The sequence below is a fragment of the Amia ocellicauda genome, chromosome 8, assembly GCF_036373705.1.
Source record: "Amia ocellicauda isolate fAmiCal2 chromosome 8, fAmiCal2.hap1, whole genome shotgun sequence".
Taxonomy (NCBI): domain Eukaryota; kingdom Metazoa; phylum Chordata; class Actinopteri; order Amiiformes; family Amiidae; genus Amia; species Amia ocellicauda.
This window is the reverse complement of record NC_089857.1, coordinates 34,536,817-34,555,918: the sequence shown is the minus strand read 5'-3', so window position 1 is coordinate 34,555,918 and position 19,102 is coordinate 34,536,817. Positions and strand designations below refer to the sequence as shown.

The following is a 19,102-nucleotide window of genomic DNA, read 5'->3' as shown; positions in this document are numbered from 1 at the left end:
CTGAGTATATTAGACCCTAAGCAGCTGTCAGAATAATTATCTGCAGTTAAAATTTGAGTGGAGGTTTCTTTCACTTCAGTTTGCTTAATCCTCTAAGGTATTATGTATATTTAAATGCACTATATATATATATATATATATATATATATATATATATATATATATATATATATATATATATCAAGTAAGACTCACTTCAATGGACAATACATAGGGGGGCAGAATGGTTTCAAATTAATTGTTTTGTAAATAATTAAATAATACATTGTTACCTTGTCCTACATCCTGATTTAACATGTATTAAAAAAAAATAAAAAATGTATGACCCATATCTGGTATAAAACTCAATATTATAATGAATGTAATGCTTCTTATATTATTTTCCCAATCCTATACAAAAAGTTCCCTAACACATATAATAAAGGATGCCTTCATATGACACAAAATAAAGATATTGATGAATGATTGTTCATCTCTATCTTTTTTGAATGTGTAAAGAGCATAATTATTCAGAAATTGTCCTGTAAAACTGTAACACAGAGATTTATTCAGAAACATGTGATTTTACACATTTCATGTCTACAAGATTTAACTTTGGAAAATCTTACTCCAATATTATATCAGTGAAATTATAAATCCTTCTACAGTTCCCAAAAAAAAGACTACTGGGGATTTACAAAAGGTCAAAATTAGCAGTACAAATTGTGCAAAAACAATTGCTGAGGAAACATTTATAATTTACAGAAGCTAACTTGAATATTTATATAAAATACCTTTTAGAAGAGCTGTGAGGATGGCTAAATCAATGTCCTGATGTCCGTCTGAACCCATTCTGAACACAGTAATCTGAAGTTATACAGAGAAAAGTTAAATTAGGAAACATACTTCATGGCACGATTCAGTTCTGGATTTCACAGAAACGTGCTACATTACTTATTATATTGGATAACTATCTTTAAAGATGAAGGTTTGCTTAACTTGATTTCAAATCTTTAAAGCAGCACTGTTGCATTAATTACATGAAACATGTAGATTTGTTGCAGATGTCTGTAATTCAGTGGAATAAAATAATTGCACATTTGGATGAAGTGGTTGGCCACTGAACTGAATACAAATCAACAACCAACAATTTTAAAACAGATATGAAATGACTGAATGCCAGGTATTTCATGCTGAACTGTCTCCTATACCCTGGATTCAAACGCCTGGCTAACAACGCAGTGTTTGCTGTTATAATGGACAATGCTTGTATTTCTGTACCCTTGAAACTTCAATATTATTTCACATAATTTTTTAAAACACCAAAACAAAGTTAAAATCTGACTAAAAAGTATTGTATTAATCAAACAACATAATGTTCTTGTCACAAAATGAAATTCCTTTACATTCACTTCACTTAATGCCATCACAAATTATTTAAACATGTGTCCATGAACACAGAAAGGATTTTACTCGAGTCAGTTTGTGCCTTCCGGAGATGCACTACCATTAGAAAATTGGCTGAAGAGTTCGGATGGGAGCCCTGCGGCTGATTGACAGCATAAGCGTTCAGCCACTTGCTACCTGATTGCAACACCACCTGTAGCTACTTATTCATGTAGGTTGTTTTTTTAATCACCAGAAGATGACCCAATTTACAAGGTTTGCATCACAAAGCCATATTTAGTTCAGATGAAACCTCCGCAAATTTCAGACCACAAATTAAATGAACAGGTTCAATGTGAAAATGAACAGCATGACTCTTCTTAGAATATTACTTGTGCTATGCCCTCCTCCTAATTCGAGCATAGTATTATAACATACATCTACAGTTGAGAAGCTCAGACAGAGCTTTACCATAGAACCAATCATTATAAAGCCAGTTTGGAGATCCCCTTTACTCCCAATCATAATCACAACACCTACAATATGATTCATTATACCATTAGCAGCCAATCTACAGCCATATTCTGTAGCCCCGGTGCAGCACTGAGGGCTTGATAGCCCAATGGATCATTAATGGAACGTGAGGCATTTAATTCCTCTGTGTCATTCGCACATGATGGCTATTTCAGACTCTGCCTTTCCTCCCAGTGACTCTCAATGAGAGGCTTGTAGCCTTTAGGTCAAAACAAAGGATTTCACTGCAATAACCTAAAACAAAAATAAAAAACTTTTTTATTTAAGTGTTAAGATTAATTATTTATATAGTTTCCTGTGAAAGGGGGGGCCGGGAGGTTTTAGGTGTTTGATCTCATACAGCGCTGAGACACAATCCATTTGGGTATAAATGTAAAGATGTATAATACTGTGAGGTATTTATCTTTAACCAACTTTCCATGAGTGTATTTTAAACCCAAATATGGATTATTTGAATTAATAAAGCTGTAGGTATTTACTGCTTTTCACAATTTTATGCATAATTTTAGTTGCTGTGTGGCTAGGTCTCTTATCTATTTTAATATATTAATATCCTGTTGTGCCAAAAGTATCACAGCACTGAACAGCATTAAACATTAGAAAAAGACATGAATATCCATGTCAATTCTGTGTAAATGTCTATAGGCTGCCAAATTGCAGACATGGAACCTGAAAAGGTGTGTAAATGTTAATTGAGGAACAAGCCATTTGGCATCTGTGGTGGATATAATACCAATTTGTGGGAGGTACTGTTCTCCTTCTGCCTTCACATTTCATTTCTAGACACATTTTGTGAGAGTTCTGTGACTTGTTACTCTCAATACATCTTCTGATTATAAAGGTAACATCTAAATTGATGAAACCGAGCTCATAGTTTTCACAGCTTATTTGGAATGTGATCATTGTTTTTCTAGGTCTGCTTAGGACTTTGGTTTCATCTTGTGAAAAATGCAGCCCTTTCCTTGTATTCTTTACCATGCAATTTATATGCAAATCACAGTACAATTCATCAAGTACAAATACTGAAATACTTCACTTTCTGCAGTAACTGGAATACTGCTATTTATTCAGCTTATGCCTCGTCTGTGTATTTGACGATAATTCAGCTATATTTCCTTGAAAGAAAGTCTCTTTTTAATGTAATCCTTTTTATCTTCTAGACATTAAGAAGACTATTGAGGAATCTACAGTATGAATGACTTCAGAGCTCAGAGATATAGGGAATGTATACAAAGAAGATGGGGAACAAGGCTTCAGAACCAAGGGATCATTAGAATATTTTGTTATACAAGAATATGAAACTGACAATGTGACTTCTAGTATTGACTGGCCTATTTGATAAAGGTTCCCCTTTGAGAGTTGTTCTGCCAGGGTAACTTTGAAGTCCTAATTGCTTAGTCTTATTTATAACTCAAAGTATTCCACTGCAGAAATAACCGTCTAATTTTATCACAGTCTGCTATTTCAGATAACTAACAAATCAACAGCATCTCTACTGCCAGGATGAATGCAATTGATTCCCATTAGTAAACACCAATATCACACCAGGACCTAAGTTGGCTGTGATGCTTCATATGTCATGCTCTTTTTAAAATGTTATCCTAGCGGGTGAAACCTGAAACTTCTCTAAAACTTCACCCAACTGTGAGCCTTTTATATTAATTATAAATCACATATGAGAACCTCGCCAATCACACAGCTGTTTTCTAAACATTCCTATACCTCTTATCTTGTGTATCAATGTCATCCCGTGCAGAAAATGATCAGCTGTGACTGCAAGGCCTAGTAATACCATTCCTACTCCAAACCAGAGCAACCGTTTCAACTCCTCAGTTACCAACAACATTCAAGGACACATAACTATCATGAAAACATAATACAGATCAGCTGTAGGTACTGTAGGCCAATTACAGCAGATCCATTTTTAGATGGGGAGAAAGGGGGTTAATTCATATTTAACAAAAATAACATTTTTTCACTGTGAAGATATGAGTGTCTAATCATTATGTGTGCCTAATCACGTGTGATTTATAATAAGTTAGTATGTTGTGTAAAGGCTGACTCTTATTGTATGAGATGTCATTTCACGCAGATTGTGCAGCCAGAACCTCTTGCCCAAACGGCACGAGATGATATCTCTTATAAAATAAGAGACACCTTTAACACACATTTTATTTTAAAATAGCATGTCAGTTTTTTGTTTCTGCATTTGTTCTTTGCTGAATTATTTTTTGACTTGTGGGATTGAATTGTAATTACAGGCTCTACCAATAGAACATCAAAGCTCTCACCAGCCTTAAAAACATATACAACAATATGAAATGATAAAAGACACCACCCTGAAAACAATTGTAATGATTGATGATGCAGTGAGGTGAAATATGGGCATATGTGGACATTTTGTGCACAATAATCTCAATAACATGAAGTGAATAAATTACATCCAATGACATTATTTCACAGGAGGGAATCTTCGATGCTCCCTTTTGAAAGCGTCTGAAAATGGCAATCTATCATCGGGTGTTTGACCCAGTTCAGATCTGCACACGGCTTAGCCTAATTGTGTCAACTTCCCTTCTTTATGTTTTTCCTTGATCTGATAATGGCAGGCAAACTTTCAGAAGTGATTTCTGGTAGTAAGAAGAAGGGAAAGATTAATAATATTTTCTTGCTTTTGAATTTGGCCTTTTGCTTTTCCTTATTGAGACAATTATATATACATTTCTTTGTATTTTTCTTTAGTCCTTTGAGTTTTGTTTATTGTGGTTTATAGAAGTTGCTGCGTCAAGCTTTTCAGATTAAAGAAATCAACCCAAGACTTTGCTGTTTTCAGGAACACAGCCGTCACTCTTATCAAAAAAGCTAAACAACGTATGCAAAGCTTGACAAACCTGTAGCAGGGATGTTGGTTCAATATTTCATTGGCATTATAGTGAGGTAAGCTACAATGCTTATGTCCGTTTGTTTGGCTTGGGAAGTTTGTGGACAGTGGGGGTGGTGGTATAATGGGTAACAATAACATAGATTTCATATTGGTAGACATTAGTTCAGGATGAACAGCAGGCGGTAAATGAGGTTGGCAGTATAGCAGGGGAGCACTGTATTTAGAGAATAATAGCAATAGGGAAATAGCTAGGAACTACTGATATGAATCAAGTAAATTTGTCTCAAGATTTTAAATATTGCCTATTTTACTGTTAAAACAGATAGAATAACACAACAGCCACTCTATTCATGAATATAAAACCTACCACCATAACAGTTAGCTAATCTGTGTAATACAAACATTGTAATAATTAATAAGATTTGCTACAGAAAAAAGGCAGTGTCACTTTCAATTAGCTGAATGTGAAATAAGTCCTTTAGTGAATTTTGCAAAAGGAACATTATAATCACCAAGTCTGAAAACACATACAATGTTACTTTTAATTAAAATGTTCTAATAAAAAGAGAAACGGGAAGTCTTTGTGGTTTTTAATCATGGGTGGCAATTAAAAACATAAAGACCAGTTATGGTACCAATAATGACTTGACAAAATATGAAAGAGTGCTTTTTCAAGATGCTAAATTTAGAAAGCACTGCCGGCTTTGATAAGCACTCGTCATTCATTTTGGATGAAAACACAAAATGAAGTAATTTGTGGTGTCTTCTTCTCCATCAGCACTGCACATAGGGGTATCAGGTGCAAGAAATAACTCTTCACACCTGGGATGATATAGTGGAGAGACTATAGCGGAGATCCTAATAAGCTTCTGTTTAGTCCTTATAGATTGGATTGTAGAAGCTTGGCAAACACATTAAAGTGTCTCCTGCATAGAACACAATGAAAAGTGAATTCTAAATGATAGATGCCAATTCCACGAAACAGACAGCAAGGAAACAAAAACACATTGCACTGAATTAAGATTGTAATACTTTTTCATGCAGAAAAGAAGCTGTTAATAGATAGGACTGGACATAGGAGTGAAACAGGAATGGTCAATGTTCATTTACAGACTAATTTATAATTTGCTTTGGTCTCTTGTATTTGCTTTCATTAGTATGAGTTTTTTTTTGTGTCAGTATTGTATATGGGAAAAGAATTGCTATGTACTTAAGAACATAAGAAAGTTTACAAACGAAAGGAGGCCATTTGACCCATCGTGCTCGTTTGGTGTCCATTAATAACTAAGTGATCCAAGGATCCTATTCAGTCTGTTTTTAAATGTTCCCAAATTTTCAGCTTCAACCACATCGCTGGGGAGTTTGTTCAGATTGTGACGCCTCTCTGTGTGAAGAAGAAGTCTCCTCTGGTCCAGGGTGAAAAGGTTCAGTTCCCTCAGTCTCTCAGTAGGACATTCCCTTCAGACCTGGAATAAGTCTGGTTGCTCTCCTCTGAACTGCCTCTAGAGCAGCGATATCTTTCTTGAAGTGTGGAGCCCAGAACTGTACACAGTATCCAGATGAGCTCTAACTAGTGCATTGTACAGTCTGAACATCACTGCCCTTGTTCTCAATTCTGCACTTTTGACAATATACCCTAACATCCTGTTTGCCTTTTTTATTGCTTCCCCACATTGTTTGGATGGAGAAAGTGAGGAGTCCACTTAGACTCCTAGATCTTTCTCATGTGTTACTTCATCTAGTTCTATTCCTCCCATAGTGTAATTATAGTGGACATTTTTGTTACCTGCATGTAATACCATGCACTTGTCCACATTGAATTTCATCTGCCAGGTGTCGGCCCACAACTGAATATTATCTAAGTCCCTTTGAATAGCCTGTGCTGCCGAGATTGTATCTGCTGAGCCACCTATTTGAGTATCATCTGCAAATTTGACAAGTTTGCTAACTATCCCAGAGTCCAGATCATTAATATAGATTAGAAAAAGCAAAGGCCCTAGTACTGATCCCTGTGGATCTCCACTAACAACCTCACTCCAGTTAGAAGTGACTCCTCTAATCAACACCCTCTGTTTCCTGTACATCAACCAGTTCATAATCCATCTACTTACATTACCCTGAATGCCTACAGCTTCCATTTTGAGGATCAGTCTTTGGTGTGGAACCTTATCAAAAGCTTTTTGAAAATCTAAGTATAACATATCATATGCTTTGCATGTTCAAAAAATTCTAATAAATTAGTAAGACATGATCTGCCTCGTCTAAACCCATGTTGACTATCTCCAAGAATATAGTTTTCATTAAGATGCTCCTCTACTTTCTGTCTAATAATTTTTTCCATCATTTTACAAGTAATGCAGGTGAGACTGATTGGTCTGTAATTTCCTGACTCAGTTTTGTCCCCATTCTTGTGGATGGGTATGACATTTGCCAACTTCCAATGTCATTTGGATTATTTTAGTTATTATTACTCAATTTCTTAGCACACACCTTTATCTAGGGTGACTTACAATTTTTACATGTTACCCATTTATACAGCTGGGAATTTACTGGAGCAAACTAGGTGGAGTGTCTTGCTCACAACTACAACAGCAGTGTCCCCCACCTGAGATTGAACCCATGCCCCTCTACTGTAGAGTCCAGAGCCCTAAACACTACTCCACACTACTGCCCAGTTAGTGGTCTATAAATAATTTCCCTAATTTCTTTAAGTACTGTGGGAAATATAACATCTGGCCCAGATGATTTGTTTGTTTTTAATTCTGCTAGTGCCTTTAGTACCTCCTCCTCCTACTTCTCCTGTTTATATTGAGTTTAGATTCAGTGCTACATCCATACCTTTAAACACTTTCTCATGTATCTTAAGCCATTTTGAATGCATCAAGGGTATATATAAAAAATCATCATATACTAAATTGTTTCTCACAGAATCACTGACTGTCACTGAATAAACTAAAAACAAGAGCATTTTTATTTTTATTGATCAAAGCATCACATGCATTGTAGAGATGTCTATGAGCAAAAGAACCATCCATTCTCTGATAAATCTGTCATGTATAATAGCTTGGTGAGATGGATCCATGCAGAGCAATAACAGCATACAGAAGCAATCATATGAGCGTTGTAAGGGGTCTGACTCTATTTCCAATATTGCTAACAAATATGCTTGCCTGTGGGCCTGGGCACCCTCAAATGAGTCTGTGGTATAGATTGCGTATTACCAGGTCCATGTAATGCTCATCAATTTAAGTAAAAAAAAATGGAAAAATGGTGGTTATATTTTACATTTTTATAGACATTTTAGAATTTCGAATAAATGTTCATACTTACGTTCTTAAATTTTCGGTAAAAAAACTGAAATTTCAGTATGTGGTTTGCAATTTCTATTTTTTCAATGTTTTCTCTTCTACTGAAATAATGAAAAACCAAACAGTGGTTGTGCGTGTGAAAGCTCTGTCTATCTGAGAAATAAAAGGCTCAAAACAGGCTGTACTGTACCATTTTTCAATTTTTCGGTACTTTCAGAAAATGGAATTGCTAAGCATTACATGGACCATTACAAGTTATTTCCTCCATGTTTTTAAGTTCAAGTTAAAACTAGGAATTTAAAAGCCTATGCTCTGTTCTTTTTTTGTTTTTGGGGAGTTTAAACAAGCGAATTCTCCTTGACAGCATCCCGATTCTTTTCAATTTCCTTCTTAAAACCAAAAGCGCTTGTCTAAAACTCAAAACTTCTCTGTGTCAGTTAAATGTAAGACAGCCGGCTGTTAAGGGAAGTGAAGGCATACGATGGCTACACTAATTTCAAAGAACAACACAGAAGGGAGACTGTAAAGTGGCTTATCTGAAGGTAAGCCATGAACCAGTAAGGTTTCAGGTGTATTGATCTGTGCTAATCAGTGAGTCAGGCTAAGGCTTCATCAAATGCACGTAAAGGTTTAAATAAGCCTTCAGTTGAATAAGCTCGCAGAACAAGGGGACATAAATAAACACAGATTTAATTATCTGGATTAGACGGAGAATAAAACTACAATGAGCTGAGCTGAAAATTTGACTAAATGAAGAAAATGACAAATGACTTCTGCATGTAAACTTGAACATGTTCTTGATTACATTAACAAGCCATTTTATCAGTGTTCAGCTTTCTTTCAAACCAGATCCTTGGACATAAAAATGTTTTAAAAATGTATGTAGCTTATCTAATGTAGACACCAGCTAAACAGCTAATTATATTGGTAATGCAAAGCTATTGTATGGTTTTAACTGATTTGTGAGCAAAGAATACCATCACTTCTTTTTATTATCATATTACAACATGGTGTCCCTTTGCTTGTCACATCATCATAAAACATGTACAGATAAAAGTTTGACTAACAGCATGGTATGTTCCCTAAAATAATAATAATAACTGGAAGTAACCATTATATGAAATAGTTCAATAGTTCAGACAAAGTGACAAATGGCAGTACATTAAATACTGGGGAGCACTATTTGTATTTTGTGTTTTTTGTATTTTTCTTTTATCTTGAAAAACACTAAACTATATAATTCCATCTGGCCAATGTTTAAACAACTTGTTTTCTTTTTGGCAGCACAGGGTAAAAAAAACAATCCACTGTCTCTAGAAGTCATGAGCCCAGACTGCCACTGTGCTTTCTGTCAATGTGATTAATTACTTCAGCAATTCTCTTTTGATGAACATGTGCACCTACTGAGATTCTGAAAGCTTAGCCCAATGCCAGCGCCTCATTCACATCAAACACATTCCCATCATTTCCCTATATTACTGATCAGCTATTAAGGAACATCTTTGCATATGTTCCATCCATTCTGTACACACTTGCCATGATGATGATGATTTTTGTCATTCGCTTTACTTTTGAAATGAAAGTTTCATTGCATCATTATTGACATTACTGGTAATTAGATATAAATCAACTTCCTGAATTATGTTGCTTTGTACACATTTAGTGAATGATATAGGATTAGTATTTTCAATGGATGTTTGGGTTAAAGCATTATAAAACAGTAATACCTGGAACCCACCTGCACCCACCCCTCCCCCCAGCCGTAGGAGAAATATCAGTGAAGATTTCAGAGATGTATTTAGTCCATGTAATGGTGGTGCATGCATCATCCTGACAGACCTATGTTGTTGTTTCTTGCTTTGAAATTTTATTGCAAACCTCCCTCGGGTTCAATCAGACTAAAAGGCAAAAGGCCACTTTTTTACAGCAGGTATAACTGGTGAGCGAGGTCTGTAAACTCAACTGACATAATCTGTCAAAATCCGGGCGGAATGACTTCAAAGAAAAGTACATATCTAGCAGGCTAAACCTGTCAGAATCCTTTATTGTTTTTAAAACGTAAATTCGAGGGATGTCAATTTAGTTTCAAGCCTGTCAGCAATATCTGTAGGATTTAAATTAAAATAATTGGCAAATATTTATGTAGATGATTGTTCTCTATGTTTTATTCTCTGAATGTGTGTTTTTGTCTAACAATTAAATTTGTATGATTCAATTAATTATATTTGCTTGTACAATGCTGCTTTTAGTATGAAAGGCGCTATATAAATGAAGTGTGTTATTATACAGCAGAAAATTATATTAATACAGATTGATTTAACTATAATCCCAATAACCTCCAATTACTACAAACTGTTTAGAAGTGTGAAAAACTAGAAGAATTGTGGGTCAATAGACACTGTTCACTGTGTGTATAAAATGGTGTACCCTTGACTTTATGGCTGGAGTTCCTCTGATTGGATGTTGGATGTTATTGTCTCTTTAGTCTTTGTTGTTCCTGTTAGTCCCAGAGAGGCTAGGTTAGTCTGAAGCCAAGACTGAACAGTTCTAGATGTTTTCAATGGTTTTCTCCTTCAACCACTGTGTTACACTCTATGGTGTGTTATAGTGATGACTGATGTATGGGCCCTCACCAGAAAATGTAATTAATGCCTGGAGTACTGTATATTACAGTATATACCGGCACAGTGCCTTTTATAAATACATGACCTATACATAGTTCATCCTTGTTGTGCATAAATAATAATAACACTGCTAAATTCATACAATTAAGTAATTTGAAGGCTGATAAGGGCTACCTTAAACTGCAACTATATATAAATTATTACATTTACTGTGTTCCTGCTGCCTGTCTTCCTATGCCCTACTTACGTCTATCTCAACTTTTCTCTCACGTATAATATACCCACATAAGAGCTATTTTCGGCACAAGGTAGTCAGTATTGGTTCATCCATGAAACCCATTTTATCTTCTGGAAAATTCCATGAAGGAAAAAAAGAGTCTTGCATACAAGCAAATGTTATAATGGAATTATTCCTCAAGATGTTCAGCTTGCCTTGCTAAGAAGAAACATAATACAAAGCTTTATAAGACTATTCCACTTTTTTTGCTTGAATATAACATAATGTGGAATACAAACAATTAACAAGAAAAAAGCTAAATAAAAAAAATAGCACATACAAAACACATACCATTTGATCATGTTTATGTAACGTACTGACCCCTGATAGAGGCCTTGGTCACTATGGGGAGCATTGTCACTCTGTCTGAGGTGTAGAGACTGATTTTGGGTGTCTTTTGAGCTGTGGATCATCATTTAATTTAAAGGCTGTGTACTGTCAAATATATGAAAACAAGATTTGTGTGACACTTCCTCAAGAATAGCATCAGTTACACTGCTGTCACCCATAGAAGGGCTACAGCACATTTACAAGAGATGTCAACAGCTATTCTGTTGACAATCAATGGAAGGGGGAGATAAACAATCAAAAACAGCAATTCAATGATTTATTTGGGATTCAAAGATAGCTCACCTAAAAGAACCTGGGAAAAGACTTGAAATTGCTTGGCTGCTCTCCGAGTGGTGTAATCAGTACAAATTATACCATCCCGCTAATCAAGGGCTTTAGCCAGAACAGATAATCCCATCAATTACTGACAATTGCTCCCCAGGCATCAGCAGGACTAATATAACGAGTATTACAATAAGCAAAGCAATGATCAATATAAGGTATGACATGTCTTGGTAACTGGTCCAATGAGGACAGTTATATGGATCTCAGAGAGTTCTGTCCCAATGATGACAGATCTCTGAGCGTTCGAGTGAATAGCACCCTGTCAAATAAGGGTTTATCTTCTACAGGATCTCCACAGGGCTGTGTACTCTCTTCCCTTGTTTTATTTACAAATGACTGTCAGAGCATTCAGGAGTCAAGGCTTGTTATTAAATCTGCGGACGATTCTGTAATCGTGAGCCTTTTACATGACGAGGAGAATAGCCATGGAGTAGTGGTAGATTAATTTGTAAGTAGGTGTGACCAGTCCTTCCTTCAACTCAACCTTTCTAAAAATAAATAAATGGTCTTAGATTTCCATATGAGGCCTTCATCCCTTGTGCCTACTCTCATTAAAGTAGTGCAACAATACAAATACGTAGGGACCTTCAGCAATTACATTTTGAGGTTAATACTGATTTTATTTGTAAGAAGGGTAACCAAAGAATGTTCTTTTTAAGAAAATGAAATTGTTTTATTCACCTTTTCAATGATTTGCTGGTTTGGTAACTTAAGTGTCAATAACAAAAATAAACTTGAGAATATTGTGAAGCTGTGTCACAAGATTTCTGGTGTCTCTTTCTGAAAGCAAGCAAGGCTCACTCAGAAGGCAGAGGCTATTTTTTCAGACCACCAGCACACTCTCCATGAAGAGTTTCGGTTCTCCCATCAGGACACAGGTTTAGCTGTCCTCAGTGTGGAACAAATAGGTTCAGGAAATCATTTGTCCCTTCAGCTATTGAGTTTATTAACAAACTCGTATTGTTACACGTATTGTGTGCCTTTTGGTTACATCTATCAATCGATTGAAGATTACGGCACCATTTATCTGACTGTATTTATATTGATGATTTATGATGGTCATGCTGATTGTGATGCTATCTGTTATTGATTTATTGTTGTATTGTCCAGTGATGTTTTTATGTGTTTGAATATGCGTTTAATATGAATATGTGTTTAATGTTTTTAATGCTCTTTTTTATTGCTAACTGTTTGCAAAACAAATTGCCCTTAAAGATTTAAATTGGATAGGATTGGTGATATATGTCCCCCCAGGTACAGGGTTTCATTTACTCCGCAGGACACTGCCTGCATGTTCCTGAATAGCGGGTGTTTGTGATTCAGGTTGTGCACTTTGATGTAACAGCATTAGAGTGCTAAAAACAATTACGTTAATCAGAATCCAGGATGACCTATTTATGCAATGATTTATGCAAAAGCATCTAAATGGAACATCAATTGAAAGATGTTAAAATGCAGGATTTTCAATAGGTATTATCCCTCAAAGTAATACATCATACATTTATACATACATTTAATGAGACTCCATAACATGAAAGAAAAAACATGTTGGTGGAAAATAAATACACATCCGACTACGTTTTCCAAAATGAACGGGCATTTGGAAAAGAAAGAGGACATTTTCAGATACCTTTACTTCCTGTCAATATATGTAGTGAAAATTTAACTGTTATGCGTGTTTTACCTTTCAATACATAAGCATTTATGAATGAGACCTGTCTAATACTCTTGTGTAGGGAGAAAATTACCCAGACAAACAATTATCAATATCAGTGTCTAAAACTAATTATGCTTGGAACAAATTCAGTCCTTTGGGAGATGAGAGAGAGAGAGAGACAGAGAGAGAGAGAGAGAGAGAGAGAGAAAGAGAGAGAGAGAGAGAGAGAGAGAGAGAGATGAGAGGGAATGGAATCCCCTGGTTCCTGAAATAAGGCTACAGACTGTTTGAAGTGGTGAGAGTTTATATCGGGCTCAATACTGCTTGGCATTAATCATTTTGTAGAATAAATAAACAATCAAGCAACACAAATACATGCTATCAATTTGAACAATTTGGAATCTGAAACAATGTATATATATTCAAATTCCTTATTTTCTGTGATCATATGAAATGGTACACAGGGAGTTTGAACATTTGGACAGAGGGCATTTCTCTCCATGGGAACTGTATTTTAAATGAGGGGGGGGGGGAAATACCCTAAATTATCAACAAAAGATTAAGCTACTTATAATGAACTTTGTGGCCTACAGAGCTGGTATGAAGTTTAGTTACACCATGCTGGACTGTTTTCAAGAATTCAAGACTCTTTAGAAGAGTACGGTAAAACCATTAACAAAATATATTTTAAAAGTTGAAATATTTGTTTATTTTGAAATAAAAAAAAATTCTATTACCTGCCTTGATATAAAAACATTCAATGATGCAACATAATGTAAGGACTCAGGGAAAGACCTTCAAAATCAAGGAGCATGACAGATGAAAGCAGTGAAACCACAGACCTATATCCAGAACCTCCATTCAGCCAATTCAATTCAAGTCAATTAATTTAACAATGCAGAGAATGGCTGAAGATAGGAAATATCCTTCTCTGGATAACAATCATAATTCACTGTGGCTGTTCAGTGACCCACACAAAGCCAGTGTTTCTGGTTTCTCAAGCTCCAAATTTCTTGTGGGATCATTTCCGATTGAGGGCTCTGAAATAATGAGAATCCACAAATAAATACTGCCCAGGGGGACCACCAAAGGTGCCTATTACAACAGTAATGTGCATTATATGCCTTGTATTAAAATCAAAAAGATATGCCTGATATCTTAAAAGGACACATTGGAATATAAACAAAGTCAAATTCTTCCATTTCATACAATAAGAATCCAAACTGGCGATTTAGCTGCCTTCTCAGTTATTACATCTAATAGAAATTGTATAGCAAGATGATGTCACAATTCTAAATTGAAGGCTTAGTAAGTTACAGGATACAGAATGCTTATTTTCCTTACAATTATTTAAAATACATTATTTACGTGAAGGGTGAACAACAAGTTGGACAAATGCCTTAGAAAATGTGTCAGACTTTGCTGGACAGAGCGATTGGGATTGGATTGCTCATGAAAATAGTAGATTAATAAAAATATGACAACATGGAATTAAAACAAATTGTACTATCAACACTGTTTGTGACCTGTGACTTCTCAATTCAGCTATAGGCTATGTGTTGTATATATATACAGTTAGGTCCATAAATATTTGGACAGTGACAAAATTGTCATGATTTTGGGACAATTGATTTGAAAGGAAACAATCAAGATGTACTGTAAGTGTATACTTTCATCTTTAATGTGAGGGTTGTTACATCAAAATTGGATTAACAGTGTAGGAATTATACCCATTTTTATATGTGTTCCCCCCAATTTTAGGGGCTCAACTATTTGCTACATTCTTTAAAAGAAAGAACACACTGGTGAGGTCAGGAACACCAAAAGGCCCAGAAGACCACGGAAAACAACTGTGGTGAATTCTTTCCCTGGTGAAGAAAAACGCCTTCACAACAGTTGGCCAGATCAAGAACACCCTCCAGGAGGTAGGCGTATCTGTGTCAAAGTCAACACTCAAGAGAAGACTTCACCAGAGTAAATACAGAGGGTTTACCACAAGATGTAAACAGGAAACAGGAAGACCAGATTAAAGTTTGCCAAAAAAACATCTATAGAACCCTGTACAGTTCTGGAACAGCATCCTATGGACAGATGAGACAAAGATCAACTTGTACCAGAATGATGGGAGGAGAAGAGTATGGAGAAGGGAAGGAACTTCATCTGTGAAACATGTTATGGCATGGGCATGTATGGCTGCCAAAGGAACTGGTTCTCTTGTATTTATTGATGATGTGACTGCTGACAAAAGCAGCAGGATGAATTCTGAAGTGTTTATGGCTATATTATCTGCTCAGATTCAGCCAACTGCTTCAACCCGAAGCATACTGTGAAAGCACCACAAGACTTTTTTAAGGTGAAGAAGTGGAGTGTTCTGCAATGGCCAAGTCAATCACCTGACCTGAAGGCAAAACTGAAGGCAAAACACCCCAAGAACAAGCAGGAACTAAAGACAGCTGCAGTGCAGGCCTGGCAGAGCATCACCAGGGAAGAAACCCAGCATCTGGTGATGTCTATGGGCTCCAGACTTCAGGCAGTCTTTGACTGCAAAGGATTTGCAAGTATTGAAACTCATAATTTAATTAATGATTATGTTAGTCTGTCCAAATACGTTTGAGCCCCTAAAATTGGGGGGAACACGTATAAAAATGCGTGTAATTCCTACACCGTTCACCCAATTTGCATGTAACTACCCTCAAATTAAAGATGAACGTCTACACTTAAAGCACATCTTGTTTCCTTTCAAATCCTTTGTGGTGGCGTACAGAGCCAAAATCATGACAATTGTATCACTGTAAAAATATTTATGGACCTAACTTAAAGACTTACACACCAGACATCTATATGCTATATATATATATATATATATAGCATATAGATGTCTGGTGTCTTTAAGTTAGGTATATAGTATATATATATATATATATATATATATATATATATATATATATATAGCATATAGATAACAAGTTGTTTCATTAATGCATTTATTACAAATACAACTGAGATTACATCGTTTTTCACTCAAACTAAAACAGTAAATGCGTTTCAATATAATATTGAAGGTTTAGTCTACATATATCATAATAACTAATTTCATTTACATAATTTGTTAATAGCTTTTCTCATAGACATTCTGAAATAAATCTTTCATTTGAGTATTTTAGTTCTGTAACTTCAAAAACCTTCAAAGTCATTACAGACAAACCTTGATGTCTCTTGTTTCAGAAACAATGCTGCAGCCCTGGACATTTTGCCAATAGCAGAACTCACAACATTTTTACAGATTGATGCTGAGCCCAGTGTGATCACAGGTGCACTTCAGTGTCACTTCAGATTAGACCAATAGTATTGCTGTTTGTTGACTTATGTGGTGTCTAGTGTGAGGGAACTATACTAATAATTAAATTATGAAATTAATATAAATAATCAAAACAACAACGACAACAACAAACACACAGAAACAGAAATATATTTATTCAGACACATCAATCACTTACTAAATAAATAAGGCTCATTGAAAAGGAATTAACAGACAACACAAACATCTCAAAAATAATCAGTATATAGTTAACCAAGCATAACTAAATTACTGACTGACTGAAAAATGTGGATACACACGTTTAGAAAAATGAAAACAAAACTAAAACACATGCAACATATAAAACTAGCATTGATTTATTATCAGTAAATATAGATAAAATAATTCTGGAGAAAACATCACAAAACATTTTCTTGTGGTTAAGTATACATGAGAGATTTAACATTTTAAAAATCATAATTTTAGTCTAATCCAATCCAATGTTTTTAATATAAGATTTTCATTATTATTGTTTAATTGTTCTGGTGACAATTCATTTGTAATGAAATAGTCAGCAGTCTGAGGTAGTGTAAAATAATACAAGGATAACCAACGGTGTTGCTGCAGTTTGTGTATTTCTATAGAAGTTATTAGACCATGCAGTACAGTGCTCTTCTATTTACTGGTACACTGTGGCAATGAAACCACAAGTAGCTGCATATCCAGAGCTCAGCTTTTACTCCATCTGGAGATGGATGTGAATTCTGAAAAAAATGATGGCTTTAATTTATAATACAGAAACTTGCAGGCACAAAAGCAGTCCTGGGCTAACTAGACTTTAAATTTCACTCTTATTCATTGCAATGCCTTGGTTCCAGATGTAAGCTTCATAAAGTGCTTCATGGCAGAAAATGCAGAAAATGAATTGATACTGACAGTGACACTGAATGTTAGGTGTCACTCAACAAGAATACCCAACTCACGCAGTCCAGAAAGCGGTTGAAAGCTGCTACATTCAGAAAACGAAGGGAGGTTATAGGTGAAAACAAACAGGTATATGTATACACAGACTAAAACTCATCAGGTGATCCAATGTTAAAAATACTATGAAAGTAGAGCAATAATTAAAGGGCTGTTATACTGATAAGATATTTAAGATATTATAGGGCAGTCTTATTGTTTTATTCCAAAAACACTGCATGAGAAACATTGTAGAAATGGAAGATGGTTCTTGTTTAGTCTAGAGGTCTTTCTTGTTTAGTCAGGAAACCAGATCTTTTCACACCTTTACTGACTGCAACGCTCTTTTAGACTTCAAACATTTTTAACTCCCATCCTGTTGACTCATTTTGCTGTGGGTTGTGTATTATGTCTAAAAATGGCTTTGACAGCAGTCCTGTATAACACTGTCTTTACTTTGTGTTCATCAGATTTAAAACAAAATGCGATGTGAGAGAAATGGTAATTCTCCAGGCATACCATTCAGAAATACCACCCCCTACCCCCATCATGTTACATGATAATCCAGTCCCGTGTTTAAAGGAAGGATGTGCCCACTGATGTTCTTGTCTCAAATGGTCTCCACTTACCAGCTCCTTCTTCTTCATGCATTCCATTAATATGATGAAGAGGTGCTGAGCCTGGGTTCGGCTGTAGTTGAAGGTTTTTTGGATGGTCACAAGAAGCTGGTCCCTCAAAGACTCATTGATGACCCTGGTTGAGCACAGAGAAAGAGATACAGAGGTATGGGGTGGGGAGGGGAGTTAAAAACAGAAATGTTTGCCTTACAGGGTGACTTTCAAAACCATTTCTTCAAGAGCCATCTTTTCTACACTGTTTCTTGAAAGCCAAAGCAAAGGAATTGTCTTAAATCCTATTTTTTTTAATGAATGCGTTGGACCAAAGTAATAAAGAGAATAATTACATACTCCTACAAGATTTCCTGATGTATGTTTGAATTCCGAGCCACTGAGTGTCATATTGAGTTTCTGTATGACATGTATATAATTTTCATGAGATTAATCTTTGTAATTAAAGGGAAAATGTATAATACAAATGTCTAATACAAATTCAATATTCTTGTTTTGAATGTTAGCTTTTCTTCTTGACACACAGATAACTGAGTTAATCACAATGGTGATTTCATGTTTGTCTGTAGGCTATGAAACATACCCTCCTTCCTCAGAATATTTGTGCCCAAAAGCCAAGATGTCAGATGCCCGTCCACTGCCATCACAGACAACGACTGGCACAGGCGGAGTGTCTCTCAGGTACTCCAGCACAATGGAGATGACGTTAGGTCCTCCTTCCACAATGAGAGCCACCACAGGAACCCCTTGTCCGATCCCTGTTCAAAATAACAATAATGAAGGAGGTACATGAGAATTAAGCATCACATGTCTGGGAGACAACATGCATCCAAATTGTGCATTGATCATGATAATTGGTTAAATCAATTTAAACAAAGAAAAAAGAAAAAT

At 35.6% G+C, this 19,102-nt stretch overlaps 1 protein-coding gene across 2 annotated transcripts in view; it reads right to left on the bottom strand.

Annotated features, from left to right (window-relative positions):
• Positions 1–19,102, bottom strand: part of trpm3 (transient receptor potential cation channel, subfamily M, member 3) — a 76,084-nt gene that overhangs the window by 31,728 nt on the left and 25,254 nt on the right. The window contains exons 7-9 of one of the 2 annotated variants that reach the window (XM_066711171.1): positions 18,795–18,969; positions 18,212–18,335; positions 774–846 (exon numbers count right to left, since the gene is read on the bottom strand). In XM_066711171.1, the coding sequence (XP_066567268.1) occupies positions 774–846; positions 18,212–18,335; positions 18,795–18,969 (372 nt within the window). Of the gene's footprint in view, positions 1–773; positions 847–16,775; positions 17,387–18,211; positions 18,336–18,794; positions 18,970–19,102 lie in introns of those variants that run through there. The other variant, XM_066711170.1, reaches the window with a different exon arrangement.